Source organism: Misgurnus anguillicaudatus, chromosome 10, assembly GCF_027580225.2.
Source record: "Misgurnus anguillicaudatus chromosome 10, ASM2758022v2, whole genome shotgun sequence".
In the NCBI taxonomy this organism is placed as follows: Eukaryota; Metazoa; Chordata; class Actinopteri; order Cypriniformes; family Cobitidae; genus Misgurnus; species Misgurnus anguillicaudatus.
This window is the reverse complement of record NC_073346.2, coordinates 32571390-32590065: the sequence shown is the minus strand read 5'-3', so window position 1 is coordinate 32590065 and position 18676 is coordinate 32571390. Positions and strand designations below refer to the sequence as shown.

Here is an 18676-nt window from a genome sequence, read left to right as displayed (position 1 = left end):
CAGCAGAATAAAATAATGTATACAGGTTTGTAACAACATGAGGGTGAATAAACGATGACAGAATTTTCATTTTTAGGTGAACTTTCCCTTTAAGGCTACAGGCTTCTGTGGAGGTCACGTCTATGTTGCATATTTCCAGAAAAACGCTTGATTTATGCACCCGGGGCTTTCTGTTATTATATTTTTGTTGCCGTGCATTAGATTGCATTGATTTACAATGTTTACAGTTTGAGCCTGCATCAGTGGTTAGATCAGCTCAAGTGTTATGAATGGCGGTAATTTATTCAGATTTCGCACTGATGAGCGCCTAGAATCGCGTTCCTCTCACAAACGTCACGAGTGTCTATATGAGGAGGCTCGGCGAGCATCATTAACAGACAGAAATAGAGGTGAAACTGGCAGTTAAAAACACTCATGAAGGAAAAATAGCAACCAGATGATAAAAGACTTGTTATGTATGTGTGCTGTCGCTGTTGAAAGGCGCATCAGCCAGTGAAATCTGCGCACACACACAGACCGAGAGAGATACATAGAGACTCACATCCATATTATCGCTGGTGACCTATAATGTATGAGGCTGTCACCTGTCAAAGCCGTACAGTGGGTGTGATGGATGACATTTCATTGGCTGAAAATGATCCTTTGATTGAGTTGTTCTCATTCACAATGTAACTCTCATAGGTCATACCTGTCATCTAAATCTGCTTTTGGTAGGATTATAGGTCTGCGTGAGGCACTGCCACAATTTTGTATTATTTAATCAAGGTTAAGTAGCTCGAGCTATAACAAAAGCGTAAACGTGAATGTAAAACGTAAACGGCGATTTGTTTTCTAACATTAGTGGTGATGGTGCAGTGGATAAGATGGTGTGAGCGACCCGGGTTCGAATCCACTGTGACACATATATAGCAATTGTATATAAGTCGCTTTGGATAAAAGCGTCAGCTAAATGAATAAGTAAGTAAACACAGTCCAAATTAATAAGTAAGTGGCATGGATGAAGTTAACTATTGCAGTGTGGACGAACCCCAAACCCTTTATTGTCAGAAAAAAATGGTCAAATTGTGTACCCCAGCTGTCACTGGGTATGTACCCTTTCAAAAAATAAAGTTTATAAAGAGTTCATATTAGTATCTCAGATGTACATACTGTATTTTGCCAAGTGAGAGATGTCCTCAGGGCAACATTGTGTTGATCCAAATACAACATTTTTGTAAATAAAACCTAAACCCACCCCAAACCCCAACCCTAACCATAACTTAACCCTAATACCAGAGGATAACGATAAGTAAAAAGCAGCTAATCCTGATTTTAAACTTAAACTTGAAATCTGATTGGTTGATTGAAATGTTGTCCCAAGGTCAACATAATGCTGCCCTGAGCTCATCAACCACTTGGGAAAATCAGGAGAGCCTAAGTTGGTACCAAATGTATAAATCTGTACCTGAGGGAACATATTAGGACTTTTTTAAATGGTACTGCCCCATTGACAGCTGGGGTACTTATTTTGACAATTTTTTCTAATACTCTTTAAACGTATGCACATAACTTTGCACACATGAATGGCACCCTAAATCTCATAGGCCTACTAAATCTCCTGTTAGTAGGGGATTGAATTTATGATTTTCACCTGGCAAAAGATGAAAGAAATGAAAAAATCGGAGTCATGTCTAGAGACCAGAATATAAGTGAGACGGGGTGGCATGGCTTGATCCAGCACCTGGGGCAAAGTTTTTAAAGAGAAAAGGTATAAATATGTAACGTCTCTTCTTTTTCTCTCTCAGCACAATTCTCCTAAAACATGAGTGACATCTACGAGTCTGCAGCCAATTCTCTGGGCTTGTTCAGCAGCCCTTGCCTGACCAAAGTGGAGCTTCGGGTAACCTGCAAAGGGATTTCAGATAGGGATGCCCTCTCTAAACCTGATCCGTGCGTGGTCATCAAAATGCAGTCCCATGGCCAGTGGCTGGAGGTGGGTTTGGTTTTATGGCTTTTAATATGTGTGATTCCAGTTGGGAGTGAAATATAAAGGTATGTGACCAAATAGAAAATCTGCCACTTTTTTTGGAATTTTCATTTGCCTCCTCAGTTTCATCAAAGTACCTCATACATACAAGGATTTGCTATATATGATACAAATTGAATTGAAGAGTTGAATTAGCTTAAGTTATTTCAACTTAATTTACGACCCGCAGTTCGGCTCGTTTGCGATTCGCGGATTAATACGGATATTTAAATAGGGAAAGTTTATCATTTGCATCTGTTTCAAAGGCTTACAAATGTTAACATTCAAGTGATATTAAACAATTTAGCCGCAAAAAGTTGCTAAAGTGAGCAGCTGTACGCACAGACGCACATGCAGTTGAATGTGTCCGGCCCAGCTCCAGTCAGACGTGATCATCCCTATGCCCTTCAAAGATCAGAACTCTTGATGTGTAAACTTTAAAGAAACTGCACTACTGTGTCTCATACTGTAGTCCATTAACATACATTTGGCGATTAGAGCACTGAAAAACAACGTTTTTATGTGGAGTGATTGTTTATGCTGCGCCGTTTGAAATTTACTCTCCGTCTGTGTGCGCGCACGTAGTGCACTCAAAAGTGCATACACGGAGAGCCGCATTTCCAAAAGCAAGCGAACATAAAATCTTTCTGTTCTTGACAGGGCACATACAAACAAAATTATCTACACAGTATTCTTTTTCTAATAAAAACAGTTTATGGATATATTAGGCAGAAACCAATCTGTGCTTATCTTAAAGGGACAGTAACCTCAATTGACCTACTTAAGTCTGTGTCATTAATGTTAATTAAACAACCCAAGACAAGGAGAAAATCACTTTTGTAGCTCTTAAAAAATAATTATTATATTTAATGTATACAATAAAGAAGATTTCTGTACCTAATGTCAATTTTAGACCTTAATTAATGTGCAACTTTGTTCTTTTTTATAAATGTTTCTAATTTCTTTATTTGTTCTAATTAGATTATTTTGCTGATCCGAAAAAGGATTTGATCCGTGCCTCAAAAACCGTAATGTGATTCGAACCATGAGTTTTGTGATCCTTCACACCCCTAATGGTTAAACTAAATACTGTTTTAGCTTTTGACAAGTGCTTAAGGCCCTACATCTAATCAAAACAAGCTCATAACAAAAGCATTTTACAGACACAGTAAAATAATTAAATATTCAGTGGGCAAACAATAGTGGATAATATTTACATATATGAAGACTAATTCAATACAATAACATCTGAACAGCTAATAAGAAATATTACTGTGTAGTAGTGTGTACATGATGCATCTGTTTATTTGGGCTGGTCTTAATGTTTGCCTATACCAATAGTAAAACCAAGCATGTGCATTTAGCTTCCTTAGGCAAATTACAACCCTTGTGAAAAATGAACCATGGTTTAAGCACAAAAACCGTCACTGGGGCAGTACCCTTTAAAATGGTCTTAAAATGCACCATTTATTTTGATGTTTGGTACCAATGTACATTTCTTAAACGGAGGTCGCATATGCATGAGTCATCAAGCCTGGTTTATTTAAGTTAGCTGAGCACTACATTTACAAGTCATAAGCGTATAACAACAATTTATGATAAATTAAGAATAATAGTCATCTTTATAATTGTTCATCTTCTGAAATAAGACCATCTTTATGACGTATGCAGCCTACAAATGCGACTTCTGGAGGATGCAGCCTTTCATTTGAGACAGGGCCAATATGTACCTTTGAGGTATTAATATGCACTATTTGGGACTAATATGCACTTCTTATGTACTAATATTATCTATTTAGGGACAACGGTGTACTTGTGAAGTTTTAGCTCAAAATACCATATAAATAATTTATTATAGCATGTTAAAATTGCCACTTTGTAGGTGTGTGGAAAAATGTGCCGTTTTGGGTGTGCCCTTTAAAATGCACATGAGTGGATAAAGTGCAAACACTGATCACAATGATGGTGGTTTGTTGAAATTGAAACTCAATTGTTCTGTGAATTATTTTCTCTCTGCACTAAATGGCAGTGCTGTGGTTGGATTAAGGGGTGGTATTATTATAATAAGAGCTCCTTATGACATCATAAGGAGAGCAAAATTTCAACGACCTATTTTTTCATGTGCTTGTAGAGAATGGTTTACCAAAACTAAGTTACTGGGTTGATCTTTTTCAAATTTTCTAGGTTGATAGCAGCACTAGGGACCCAATCATAACACTGAAACATGAAAACAGTCAGATTTTCATGTCATGGCCCCTTTAAAGGGCACCGCCCCAGTGACAGCTATGGATAATTTTTGACAATTTTTTCTGACAGTGCATGGTAAACACAATTGTAGTAAAACCATAGTTTTATGTCATCAATATGCAAAAAACTACTACACTTTTACTACAATACAGCCATTGTTAACTTTCATTAGGGAAACATTTTTTATATGGAAAATGTTTTGCCTCATAATCTGCCACTTTAGTGCAGTTTAACTGCATGAGGTGCTTGAATAGTTTGTGTCAATTTTTTTCCCTGCAGTGTCTACATCTGTGTCTGATCTCTGACTGTTTCCCTAAACTGAAGGTGTTTCGAATCTAATAGGCTGTTAGATCAGGTTGGGTTAAGTAAAGGGAACTGTGATGAGGGCACCGGGACAGACATCACCTCAGTCTGGTGGGTGTATGTGTATATATATATATATTCGGATGTGGATGTGTAAGTGTGTGGGTGTGTGTGTGTGAATGACAGAAGGCAAAGGCATATGTTCACTGAGAAGTGAGCTCCCTGTCAGGTTATGAAGGCTTTGGCAGCTCACCAGCAGGATGCTGTTCTCACCAGTCTCTTTATCCACTGTCCTCATTAGCCATTCACATAGTCACCCATGGTGAACTTGTTCTTTGAATTGTCTCTTTAGAAAACCACACTGTAATCTTTATCTTTTCTTTTCAAAGGGTCTGTTCTCAAAGGACCTTCCCCACTATGAAGTTGATTTGAAGAACATCTGTTTAGTTATTTAGCTTGTTTTATAGAGGCCATTTTGCTAAAGTGCTAGGCACACATGTTGAGCTCCTGTTTACTTGAACGTTGGAGGACTCAAATACTGTAATAATAATAAACTAAGCCTTTGTTCATAAGCTCTGTGCTAATCCCCAATTGCAATTGGAAGTGTTATTAAGAAACACAAAAAATTCAGTGATATTTATCCTCATAGACTCTCTTGCCTGAAGCAGGTTTGCTTTTCTAAACCAATAAACAAGCGCATGTGATTTACTGCAGTGCTGACAAAATATCATTTTCTTTACATCCCCTAACCTATTTCCTCTATATCCAGCGCTGTAACTGAGCCGACACGTTCATTTGTAAATGTCAGTTATACGTACTATTGTATTGTGGGCCCACATGACTTAAATTTCATAGCCTTGATGTTTTTTTCCGAATCTAATTTGAGTGAAATATCCCACTGCGATAGTCTCACTCTGCTTGAAAGTTCATCTTTCACTTTTCGTTTGAACACTGGGAGCTTTTATCAAATCTTTAGTTAAAGTATGACATTGTTAATTCAATTCTGCCTGGATCTCACTACCAAGAATATCCCTCATTCATCTGGAGCTGTAAGAGGAGATAACCGCAAATGCCGTCTTGGGGGTCACTGCGTTTGGATTAAAAAAGGCACAAACTGCTGTGTGGCAAAAAATAGATGGTTAGCTGCTTTATTCTGTATGCATATTGCATTGCATTTCATGGCGTGGCGTTGAGTTTAACTGTTTTTAGTATTGAATGAACTATAATGAATGGCATTGCATGTGCATTGCCTTTTGAATTGCATTGCATTGCATGGTGTGGCGTGGGGTTGAATTGTATTTAATTGTCTTTAGAATTAAACTGAGTGGCATGACATGGCATGGCATGGAATTGGATGGCATGTCATGGCATGTCTTTTGAATTGAATTATAATTAATGGCATCGCAGTGCATTGCCTTTTGAATTGCATTGCATTGCATGGTGTGGCGTGGGGTTGAATTGTGTTTAATTGTCTTAAGAATTAAACTGAATGGCATGGAATTGCATTGAATGGCATGCAATGGCATGGCATTGCATTGTCTTTTGAATTGAATTATAATGAATGGCATCGCAGTGCATTGACTTTTGAATTGCATTGCATTACATGGTGTGGCGTAGGGTTGAATTGTGTTTAATTGTCTTTAGAATTAAACTGAATTAAACTGAATGTCATTGCATTGTCTTTTGAACTGAATTATAATGAATGGCATTGCAGTGCATTGACTTTTGAATTGCATTGCATTGCATGGTGTGGCGTAGGGTTGAATTGTGTTTAATTGTCTTTAGAATTAAACTGAATGGCATGGCATGGCATGGCATTGAATTGCATTGCATGGCATTGTCTTTTGAACTGAATTATAATGAATGGCATTGCAGTGCATTGACTTTTGAATTGCATTGCATTGCATGGTGTGGCGTGGGTTTGAATTGTGTTTAATTGTCTTTAGAATTAAACTGAATGGCATGGCATGGCATGGCATGGCATGGCATGGCATGGCATGGCATGGCATGGCATGGCATTGCATTGCATGGCATGGCATTGTCTTTTGAATTGAATTATAATGAATGGCATTGCAGTGCATTGACTTTTGAATTGCATTGAATTGCATGGTGTGGCGTGGGGTTGAATTGTGTTTAATTGTTTTTAGAATTAAACTGAGTGGCATGGCATTGCATTGAATTGCATTGCATGGCATGTCATTGTCTTTTGAATTGAATTATAATGAATGGCATTGCAGTGCATTGACTTTTGAATTGCATTGCATTGCATGGTGTGGCGTGGGGTTGAATTGTGTTTAATTGTCTTTAGAATTAAACTGAATGGCATGGCATGGCATTGAATTGCATTGCATGGCATTGTCTTTTGAATTGAATTATAATGAATGGCATTGCAGTGCATTGACTTTTGAATTGCATTGCATTGCATGGTGTGGCGTGGGGTTGAATTGGGTTTAATTGTCTTTAGAATTAAACTGAATGGCATGGCATGGCATGGCATGGCATGGCATGGCATGGCATGGCATGGCATGGCATTGAATTGCATTGCATGGCATGGCATTGTCTTTTGAATTGTATTATAATGAATGGCATTGCAGTGCATTGACTTTTGAATTGCATTGCATTGCATGGTGTGGCGTGGGGTTGAATTGTGTTTAATTGTTCTTAGAATTAAACTGAATGGCATGGCATGGCATGGCATGGCATGGCATTGAATTGCATTGCATGGCATTGTCTTCTGAATTGAATTATAATGCATGGAATTGCAGTGCATTGACTTTGAATTGCATTGCATGGTGTGGCATGGAGTTGAATTGTCTTTAGAATCAAATTGAATTAAACTGAATGGCATTGCATTGTCTTTTGAATTGCATTGCATTGTCTTTTATACTGAATTGCTTCATACTTCATGCATGAGGCTCATTACAAATGTCACTTTTCATGATTTTGTACCTTAGCTATGTATTAAAAGCACACAGAAATTATGTCAATTGCATGCATTGAAGTAACACGCTCATTGTTTTTATCCATTTTTTAAAAAACATACACGTCTATGATCAAGATTAGTGTTTGTTTGTTTAGCTGGAAAGCTTTTGAATGAGTATGAGTACAGCAGACGTAACCTGTGAGCTCAAACAAGCTTTAAACTGTGTATGAGTCAGTAAGAGCAAAGACCTGCTGCTGACTCTGCTCGCAATTAATGCGCTGCCACACCACAGCTGCTCTGAACTCAAGCACACAGCGTGATGATCTCAAACGCTTTAAACGTGTACAAGACACACTGAATCACAAAGATGGCACTCCTGTGTGCTGACTGTTGGCAATAAAACATGATTGGCCCTTAGTGTCTGGGGTGAAGGGCTTCTAATGCACTCAGCCTCTTTGGGCAATTATGTTTTGCCCTCGAAAATATGCTGAATGGGGATTTTGGATAGCAGCTGCATTAAGGGGGCTATTGCTTTCTAGTGTTGGTCAGATTGAGTCTAAAATCCCCTTTACACACCACAGTGTGAATGAACCAAAAACCAAATGATCCAGGATAAATCCTGGATGCATTTTCCGTAAAATCTGTGAGAAAAGGGCTTAAAGGGACACTCCACTTTTTTGAAAATATACTAATTTTCCAGCTCCCCTAGAGTTAAACATTTGATTTTTACTGTTTTGGAATCCATTCAGCCGATCTCCGGGTCTGGCGCTACCACTTTTAGCATAGCTTAGCATAATCCATTGAATCTGATTAGACCATTAGCATCAAATATAAAAAATAGAAAATCGCAACTTTTAATTTTCTGTCTGTCTTAGTACAAGATGTAACTACAGAAGAGTCAAGTTTTTAATAGTAAAAATATTAAAACTCTTTGGTTATTTTTAAGCGATGCTAATGGTCTAATCAGATTCTATGAATTGTGCTAAGCTATGCTTAAAGTGGTAGCGCCAGACCCGGAGATCAGCTGAATGGATTCTAAAATGGTAAAAATAAATTATTTAACTCTAGGGGAGCTGGAAAATGTGTCCATTTAATAAACAAAAAAAATAATCCCTAGCTGTCAATGGGATGGTACCCTTTCAAAAAGTACACTTTTGCAACAAAAGAGTGCATACCTCCGAGGAACATCTTGGTAACAAATGTGTACATAATCTGTATCTAAATGGTACATGTTAGGAATTTTCTAATGGGAATTGCCACTGTGACAGCTTAGGACCATTTCTTCACAATTGATTTTAATCAGTGCTGAATAACAGTACATTAACTCAACAGTAGTAAATGGTCGGGCGCAGCACATGTCAAGTTGATTTTTATTTGGTTTCATTCGCAACCACAAGAAGCCATGTTCCTCAATTACTTTTTCCTGGAAGGTGAGGTTTTTCTGGCATAGTTGGATTGCCTGTCAGACAGCGATTCGAAAAAGGGTAGGAGACAAGTTATGTCGTCTCACCAACTACATATAGTCAATTTTTAAAAATCTCATCTGCTCTACGCTCTACTTGTCTGCGTTTTTATTGTGTGTTTTATGATTAGTTCTGCTATACTCGCACAAAAACAGGAACAATTTTGTTATGGGAACCCTGTATGCTAGCAAATATAAAAAAAAAAATATATATATATACCTCTTCCCCCTCACATAAAAACAATTTTTAAAGCCTCACATAATTTAAGCTTTGATAGAAATGAAACCATCCTCCTGAAATCAATGCTATAGGAACAGGAAAAATGAAACAGTCTAAAGTTACATAGCAGTCGGCTATAATGACCTGTCAGTTTGTCAGATCCAGTGCCCTGCCTGTCAGCTCTCCACAATAATAAGACAAAAGACAGAAGTGAAGGTGAGAGTCTCACCGTCACCATCAGCATCCACCTGCGCATCTGAATGACTCTGGCAGGCCGAGCTGTTTTACTCCTCTACCCAGAATGCCAATCACAGAAGCAGCATGCGTTTCTTTTTTGAATATGATACAATATCTCCATATCGCTTCATTCAGTATTCATTTTACATTTTACTCAGACAGATCAAGACCGATTTCACGGTTTGAGATAAAAGTAAAGTGATGTAAAAAGGTTGACAGAACTAAAAGATTTTGGTTTCTGTGTACTGTATCTGTAGCCGCTAGATGTGATGATGCAATACTGCCGAATATTTTTACATTTATTTAAGAAACTGTGTATAGCACAACTGCTGTGGTGTAACTTAAGCATTGCAGTGTAGTTGCCAAGGTGGTGCTGAATAGTTTTCAGCATTTTATGTGATTGCTAGTGCAATAATAGATATAGATGGTCTCAGCTTCGGCGTCTCAGCCACGACATCACGTCTGAAGACTGTTGGCTAAAGGTCTGATGCATAAGCCATGCAAAATTGAAAATACATCAGGTGAAAAATGGTCCAAATTTAGTTCCAAGCTGTCGATGGGGCAGTACCCATCCTAACTTTGGGTTCACACCAGCCGCGTTTGAGCCGTCAAATTCGCGTCTACCGGGTCTAGTTTGCCGCTTAAACATTTACTGTGGGTTCACACCAGCCGCGTTTGAGGCGTCAAATTCGCGTCTACCGCGTCAGTTTGCCGCTTGAACATTTACTGTGGGTTCACATCAGCCGCGTTTGAGGCGTTAAATTCGCGTGTACCGCGTCTAATTTGCCGCTTAAACATTTACTGTGGGTTCACACCAGCCGCGTTTGAGGCGTCAAATTCGGGTCTACCGCGTCTAGTTTGCCGCTTAAACATTTACTGTGGGTTCACACCAGCCGCGTTTCAGGCGTCAAATTCGCATCTACCGCGTCTAGTTTGCTTGAACTTTTACTGTGGGTTCACACCATCTGTGTTTGAGGCATAAAATTTGCGTCTACCACGTCAACATTACGAGTTTACTCACTTCATTCGCACGTGAAAGCCGCACGTGAAATTCTAACATCGAGACATTCACGTGGAAATTCGCGTCATAAGGGGCTTCTGCGATTCAGCTCGCTTCCTATAATCACGTCACTACTAGAGCAAGCTCCTAATTGGTTAATGCAGCGTGTTTTCCCGCCAAACATTTACTGTGGGTTCACACCAGCCGCGTTTGAGGCGTCAAATTCGCGTCTACCGCGTCTAGTTTGCAGCTTAAACATTTACTGTGGGTTCACACCAGCTGCGTTTGAAGCGTAAAATTTGCGTCTACCGCGTCTAGTTTGTCGCTTAAACATTTACTGTGGGTTCACACCAGCCGCGTTTGAGGCGTCAAATTCGCGTCTACCGCGTCTAGTTTGCCGCTTAAACATTTACTCTGGGTTCACACCAGCCGCGTTTGAGGCGTCAAATTTGCATCTACCGCGTCTAGTTTGTCGCTTAAACATTTACTGTGGGTTCACACCAGCCGTTTTTGAGGTGTCATATTCGCGTCTACCGCGTCTAGTTTGCCGCTTGAACATTTAGGGCCCTATTTTAACGATCTGAAACGCAAGTGCGAAGCGCAAAGCGCAAGTGACTTTGTGGGCGGATCTTGGGCCCTGTTGCTATTTTCCAGGCGGGAGAAATAAGTCTTGCGCCAGGCGCAAATCAATAAGGGGTTGGTCTGAAGTAGGTTCATTATTCATAGGTGTGGTTTGGGCGTAACGTCAAATAAACCAATCAGAACGCTATCCAACATTCCCTTTAAATGCAAGGGCGCAAGTTCCATGGCGGGTTGCTATTATAATGACGGATTTACCAGGCGCACGCCAGGAGCGGTTCACAGCCGAGGAGACCGACGTTCTTGTAAGAACAGTCAAAGACAGAGAAGTTGTTTTGTATGGGGATGGGAGAAACCTGCCCAAATCAGCGTCGGTTAAACAGGCGTGAGAGGAAATAGCCACAATTGTCTCATTAGCTGGCTTCCCCATCGTTGCGCCAAGCGCTACAATGATGTCAGGAGACGGGGGAATCCCAAGCTTGCCAGCATAAATCGGGCACGCCGTGTAACGGGAGGTGGATCTGTCTCTACACATGACCTGACGCCAGCAGAGGACATCACTGCGTCCACCCTCACCGCTGAAAAGGTTTGGGGGCTTTGAAATCGGAAACGGAAGCAAGGTCCAACCCCAAAGTACACTTACAAATCAAGTTCATATTCATTAAGGTTTCTTATGAAAACATTTTAATTATTATTTACATAAAATAAACGTAATATTTTAATCGTTATTTGCATGAGAATTTTTTAACACAGCCACACAATACATAACAACTATCACCACAATGCTCACCACAATGATTTCCCTTATCTCATGTGTTAATATTTTTTATTGTAACAATTTATGATTTGCAAAATTAACTGTTGCATCTGTGTAGATTAGATAAGCAATGCGCGTTGTGTCATCGAGTCATTCACACGGAAATTCGCGTCATGGGAGGGGCTTCTGCGACTCTGCTCGCTTCCTGTAATCACGTCACTACTAGAGCAAGCTCTTGATTGGTTAACGCGGTTCGCTTTTCCCCCAAAGTTCAAATTTTTCAACTTTGGCAACGCAAACTAGACGCGCGAATGAGGCAAAATCGTGTCTACCGTGCCGCACAAAACGACCTCCAGACGCGGTCAATGTGTCTTTACATTGACTTAACATCGAAATTACTCACTCTTGACGCCTCTACCATGGCTGGTGTGAATGCAGCATTATATGCACCATTTTGGTACCAATATGTACCTCTGAGGTACTAATATGCACTATTTGGTACAAATATTTATCTCTGTGATACTAATATGAACTCTTTAGGTTCAAAGTTGTACTTTTTACAAGGTTACTGCCCCAGTGACAGCTAGGGACCATTTCTTGACCATTTATTATGACAGTGTAAAGGTTTCCTAAAGACCTACAGATATCAACTTATATTTTTTCACACCCCAAATATGACACTAAATATGACACTGCTTCATGTATCTGTCAGATGGCCTCTAGGGTGGCCCTTGGCATGTGAAAACACCTATGAAGTCTTCTTCCTCTCTGGCTATGCGAGATTACATACTGGCTGAGTTAAAATTAACCCACCCTTAAACTTGTTTGATATTCCAGTCTAAATAATACAAATGTTTTTTAATGTCACCCATTTTACTTTACCCTAGGTAAAAAAATGTTAAGCCTATCACTCACGTGTGTAGCCCAAATAGCGCTGAATGCTTTCAAGATGATTGTTTATGGCATGCTTGTTTTTTCTGCCCCAGTATACGTTGTCGTTTTTGTCCTTTATGCTCCAGGTTTTGTGTAGCTGTCATGAATTTGAAAGTCTTTTTTGCTTTGACATTTTCTAAAGCTGTGCTTTATCATGATCCAATACTCCTAAACTTCTTTGACATTTAAAAAACGGTATCAATATTCATGGAGGGTGAGAAAAAAACATGACCGGTTGGCAGAGTTATGCGTCTAGACGTAGATCTTCAAGTCATGTAAAGCAAAGCAGTCTTTCGCTATGAGGTGGTTTCCCGGTCAGGGATTAAACTAGTCCTAGACTGAAATAAATGTAAGAGCTGTCCAAACTGAAAACAACTTGCACTGACATATCTTAAAATACATCAGTGCCCTTTGTTTTGCCTCAAAATGAACACAAGTGCATGTTTTTAGTAAGGCATGTTTGTTAAAACTAGTTATATTTCCTAATTAAACTAAGACTTAGTCCTGGCTTAAACTAATCCCTGTCCGAGAAAACACCTGCTTATTTTCGTTTTCTTAAAAAATGCGATGGAATATGCGGGATATTTATGCAATTTTATGCAATGAAATTGCGTGAACTTGCCAAAATTGCGTGAACTTGCAAAACTGTTTGCAGCTTTTGCAGCCTTTCATTGATGTCCACGTTGCGTAATTAGGTCCCTTCCTAACATTTCCATGACAACAGGGGACATGGCTGCGCATGTGTAAAGTAAATGCAAAATTTTTCAACTTTCTGCTAAGATATATACTGTATGACTTAAGAAATGCTGGGATTATCATGCAAGCCCCGCATATTTTGCGAGCAGAAATCTGCAATTTATGCGGTGAAAGTGCGGCCTATTTAAAAAATGTGGCCCCCCGGACTTCGCATAATTGCGTTTTTCGGGAAGGACTGAGGTTTAGAACAACATGAGAATAAGAAAATGAAGACAGAATTTTCTATTTTGGGTAAAATATCCTTTTAAGATACCCGACTTTTTTTCTTGTTGTTATGTTAGAGGTGGCATTGTCACACTTTCCGCATCTTTCTCCTCCATCCTTTCATCTTCCCCCCTGAAAAATTCACCGTTTGTTATCATCGCTACTTTTCCTTTGCAGGTGTTCAAAAACCAGAGGTCTTTGTTGTCTCAATCTTTGTATTAAATTGGACACCAAGAGGAAACATTCCTTGGCACAGGTTGTCCTCATTTAAAGCAACAAAACTCTCTTTAAGAAGAAAGAAGGAAACATGTTATCCGGCGTGTCGACATGAGGTTAAGATGGTTAATGGCATCTCTGTCGCTGTAGCCTCCACCCTGGGCTGTGCTTGTATATGCATTGAGATGAGTCCTTGCTGATTATCCCCAAAGCAAACTTTCATTCTTTCCCACTGATGGCCTAATGGGGAGCAGCCTATTAAACATGCAGAATGAATGTAGATTCACAATCAGAGGCGACTATGCCTGCGAGGGAATCACTGTGAGATAGGATAAAAGGAAGGTAAATGTGGCTTCCAGGGGTAATTAGATCTGTTTGTGGGGGTTGTTGCACATGTTTGGGCTCATGGCTTGGGGCAGTTGTGTTTGTGAGATGTGTGTGTATGTGAGAGAGAGAATGTGATGTAACCTTACGAAATATGCTTATGCTTGCCAAACCTCCATCCGGCGTGTTGCATACAATGGAAACCAAGGCTGGTGTGAAATCATTAATAAGTACCTAACTTTACAGTATTTGCTCTCTCTTGCAGTAGATCAGACATTAGCAGTATGCCTACTTGATGTATAATTGCTAACATGGTTATATTTTGTAGGCCATAGCTAAAAGTGAAAATCCTGCAATGGTTTACTCATAAACCCTGTACAGCGAAAATTCTCTCATCATTTTCTCAGCCTCATACCATATCGGATGACTTCCTTTGTTCAAGAAAACAAGTAATTTTAAAATTAAAATGCTTTTGTGTTTGATAGCCTGGGTTTCCCTGTGTTGCCTTGCGCACAAATTTATTCACCATCAAGTCTAGCATGGAATGGGGAGGGGGCAGCAAAAAGATGACGACGTCAATGCGACACACCGAAGCAGTTTTGTTTATCCAACACGGCAGCTGACGCGAAGTTACATTTCAATGCAGCCTTAGATAGTGTTCTAAGTAGTTTTGAACGCAAGTTTATTTAAAAAAAGAGCAACTTTTGGCGTTAAACAATTTTTATATCCAAGAAGGATGTTTGGATATGGCAAGACATGATAGCCACTGAGTTTTATAGTACCAACCTGCTAGGCATCGTCGTCAACAAAGTCCATTTAACTTATAAATGGTAAGTGGTATTTATTAATATCATATTGTCATTATACCTGTACTGTGGTTGTCAGTACCACTAAGTTGTGTTGCTTTTCAATATCAATATACAGCTACCAGTTTAGTTGCATAGTTTTCAGCTGTGTGCACACGAACCGATAAAAATTGTTTACGTTTACGATTTTATGTCGCTCTACATACGTCATTTGCTATAATTAAAACTATTGGCTATGAGCTACGTACAGATGCATTTGATAGAGATTCGTAGCGCCCAATAAACGGCTCTGGGCATTCGTAAACCACGCCTCAAATGCGAGAAAATGAAGATGTGGTTCCCAGACCATGTGTCATTCTCACTCTTTGGAATGGCATAAGAGTAAATTATGATTTTTTTCATATATTGGTGAACTTTCCTTTAATCAGTCCTTCCAGAAAAACGCAGAGTTTTATTGTGATTGTAGCGGGCAAAAATCCTTGATCTTGCGGCGCGTCTTAAAAAATTTGATGGAATATGCGAAATATTTATGCAATGAAATTGCGGGAACTTGCAAAAACTGTTTGCAGTTTTTGCAGCTTTGCAATGATGTTCACGTCACATAATCACGTCACTTCATAACGTTCCCGTGGCAACAGGGGACATGGTTGCGTTTGTGTGAAGTAAATGCAAAATTTTTCAACTTTCTGCTAAGATATATGTGATTTTTGCTACGAAAATGCGCGGAATATAAAATCATGCAAGCCCCACATATTTTTGTTTGCGAAAGTGCGACGTATTTGAAAAAATTTGGCCCTCCGCATAAATATAAATATTGACTGACTTTTGGCGTTTTTCTGGAGGGACTGTTTAATAGACAAAGCATCATTAAATGTTTTCTATATGTTGAAGAATCTCAAGGAACGTTCTCAGAGGTTAACAAGTTGCATGAAGTACAGAGCAGATGTTTCCTGACAGTTGTGCTAAAAAATTCCCTGCACTGGCAAATATCAGACGGTGCTGGTATGTGCATTAAGCCTCATCAGAACTGTGACACGTTCGGTGTGATAACAGCTTTATCTGCATATTCACCTGCAGTAGTAAACAGCTGCTTTGAGGTCCATCTTTGATGTTTAATCCCTCCAGATGAATGTTTGAGATGGCACAAGCACTATACTTAATGAAACAGCAGCAGCTGGCCTGATGGACGCCAATCTTAAACAAAATAAAGATCTGAAAGAGTCGTGCCAGTATTTATAGACCTAGACAGAGAGAAATGCTTTTATCTCCAGATGGATGGTGTAAATGAAATGCCTTTAAGTAAATGAAGCACCTTGAGATATACTGTACACAGACTCTATTAACGGTAGGGCAAACCTTTAGAGTAATATACAAATATAGAAGTATCATATTTATATATGCCAAATGTAAATTATTATAAATAGTTACAACTATAAAAAATACTGTAGGTACAATTTGTAGTAGTGCAAACATGATTTTGAAGTGCATGGGCTGAAAAAAACAGAAGGACAGTGAGGAATTTTTGCCTGATTGGAGAATTAATCTTCCTGAAAGCCATTAATTATATGCTGTGTTGCATTTGGCTTGCTTCCTGATGTCCGATTTCCAAGGGAAATTTTAGAATCTGATTCATTTGATTGATCTGATGGTGATAATGAGCATATTAGCAATCAAGGAACATTAGCAATGTAAGTAAATAATATGCAGCCGTGAAAGCCGTAAATTTTCCCCTCATACGGTTATAATGTACACAAATGGTCCTTTTTTATTTTGTATGTTTAAAACACCTTTCAAGCATATACAAGGGACGTTGGCTGAAAGTAAAAGTAAGAAAGAGCTTTCACGCAGAATTGTCTGAGGATGTTCCTGTAATGTTATATATGGAGAAGGTTCTGGAATCACAGCTTACAATGAAACATTGAATCCCTGTAATGGGGATTTGGCAGCGTTGTGTTATGGATTTATCCTTTTGTACTGAGGTTTATTCAAATTTACTGGTTTAATTCGAAAAGTTTGCTTTTTGTTCATGCTAAATGATGTTATGTGGAGATTATACTAGGTGTGCAATGTTTCCTAAACTAACTAGGAAAACTTACAGAAGATGCAAATGTATGCTCAGTAGAAATCACAATGAATATCCATGTCAAAATTTTGTATTGAAATCCCCAAATTCTGCCATTAACTCACCTTAAATCACTTACTTTATTTAAACATTGCTTTGTAGATACTTTCAATCTGACGAAAAATAAAGTTGAAAAACATGAAAAACGCTTAAAGGAATAGTCTACTCATTTTCAATATTAAAATATGTTATTACCTTAACTAAGAATTGTTGATACATGCACGTAAGCGCTGGAGCGCGCTGCGACGCTTCGATAGCATTTAGCTTAGCCCCATTCATTCAATGGTACCATTTAGAGATAAAGTTACAAGTGACCAAACACATCAACGTTTTTCCTATTTAAGACGAGTAGTTATACGAGCAAGTTTGGTGGTACAAAATAAAACGTAGCGCTTTTCTAAGCGGATTTAAAAGAGGAACTATATTTTATGGCGTAATAGCACTTTTGGGAGTACTTCAACTCGGCGCAGTAACACCCTCCCTCTCCCATTATGAGAGTGAAAAGGGGAGCGGACTTTTCAGGCGAGTTGAAGTACTCCCAAAAGTGCTATTATGCCATACAATATAGTTCCTCTTTTAAATCCGCTTAGAAAAGCGCTAAGTTTTATTTTGCACCACCAAACTTGCTCGTATAACTACTCGTCTTAAATAGGAAAAACGTTGATGTGTTTGGTCACTTCTAACTTTATCTCTAAATGGGAGCATTGAATGAACGGGGCTAAGCTAAATGCTATCGAAGCGTCGCAGCCCGCGCCAGCGCTTACGTGCACGCACACAGATGATAGAGGGATGTATCAACAATTCTTAGTTAAGGTAATAACATATTTTAATATTGAAAATGAGTAGACTATTCCTTTAATGCATATATATATATATATATATATATATATATATATTATATATATATATATATATATATATATATATATATATATATATATATATATATATATATATATATATATATATATATATATATATATATATATATATATATATATATATATATATATATATATATATATATTTAAGCAATATCGCTCGAGTAGGAGTGTGATATAGCTCTATATCATCACGCCTGTGATTAGGCCAGAGGCACGAGGCCGCAGGCCGAGTGCCGGAGGCAATCACAGCCGTGATGATATAGAGCTATATCACACGAGTCCGAGAGCGATATTGCTTTTATACAACAGTTCGACGGCACACGTTTGAAAAAAGAAAACTAGAAAACAACAACGGAGTTATTTTAAAAGCCTCTTTGTTTGAGAACTACTTCTTCCGCCACGGATTTGAGGGCGGCCAGAATGACAGGTAAAACTTTCGGCTGCTTTGAAGCTCATAACAACTCAATGGACAGAAAAGCCGTTACTTTATATTACCGTTTCTTGGTCACAAAGTGTAGTTTTAAGATTAGTTCAGTCGAGAATGTATATGTATTATATTTAAATCTGCAGTCGATTAGTAAAGATAGCGCCTGTTTGAACGTTTGCTTAGTGAGATTCGGTACGAATGAGAACCAAAGCATGAGCGGACATCAGTGTTCACTCGCCCCGCTGACCACCGCCCTCTCTGGGCTACATTT

General features: G+C 38.8%; 1 protein-coding gene across 1 annotated transcript in view; it reads left to right on the top strand.

Annotated features, from left to right (window-relative positions):
* cpne4a (copine IVa) overlaps positions 1 to 18676 on the top strand; it is a 75989-nt gene that overhangs the window by 9984 nt on the left and 47329 nt on the right. Inside the window, exon 2 of the mRNA XM_073872394.1 lies at positions 1785 to 1972. Coding sequence (XP_073728495.1) covers positions 1802 to 1972 — 171 coding nt within the window. The 5' untranslated portion in view covers positions 1785 to 1801. The remainder of the gene's footprint in view (positions 1 to 1784; positions 1973 to 18676) is intronic.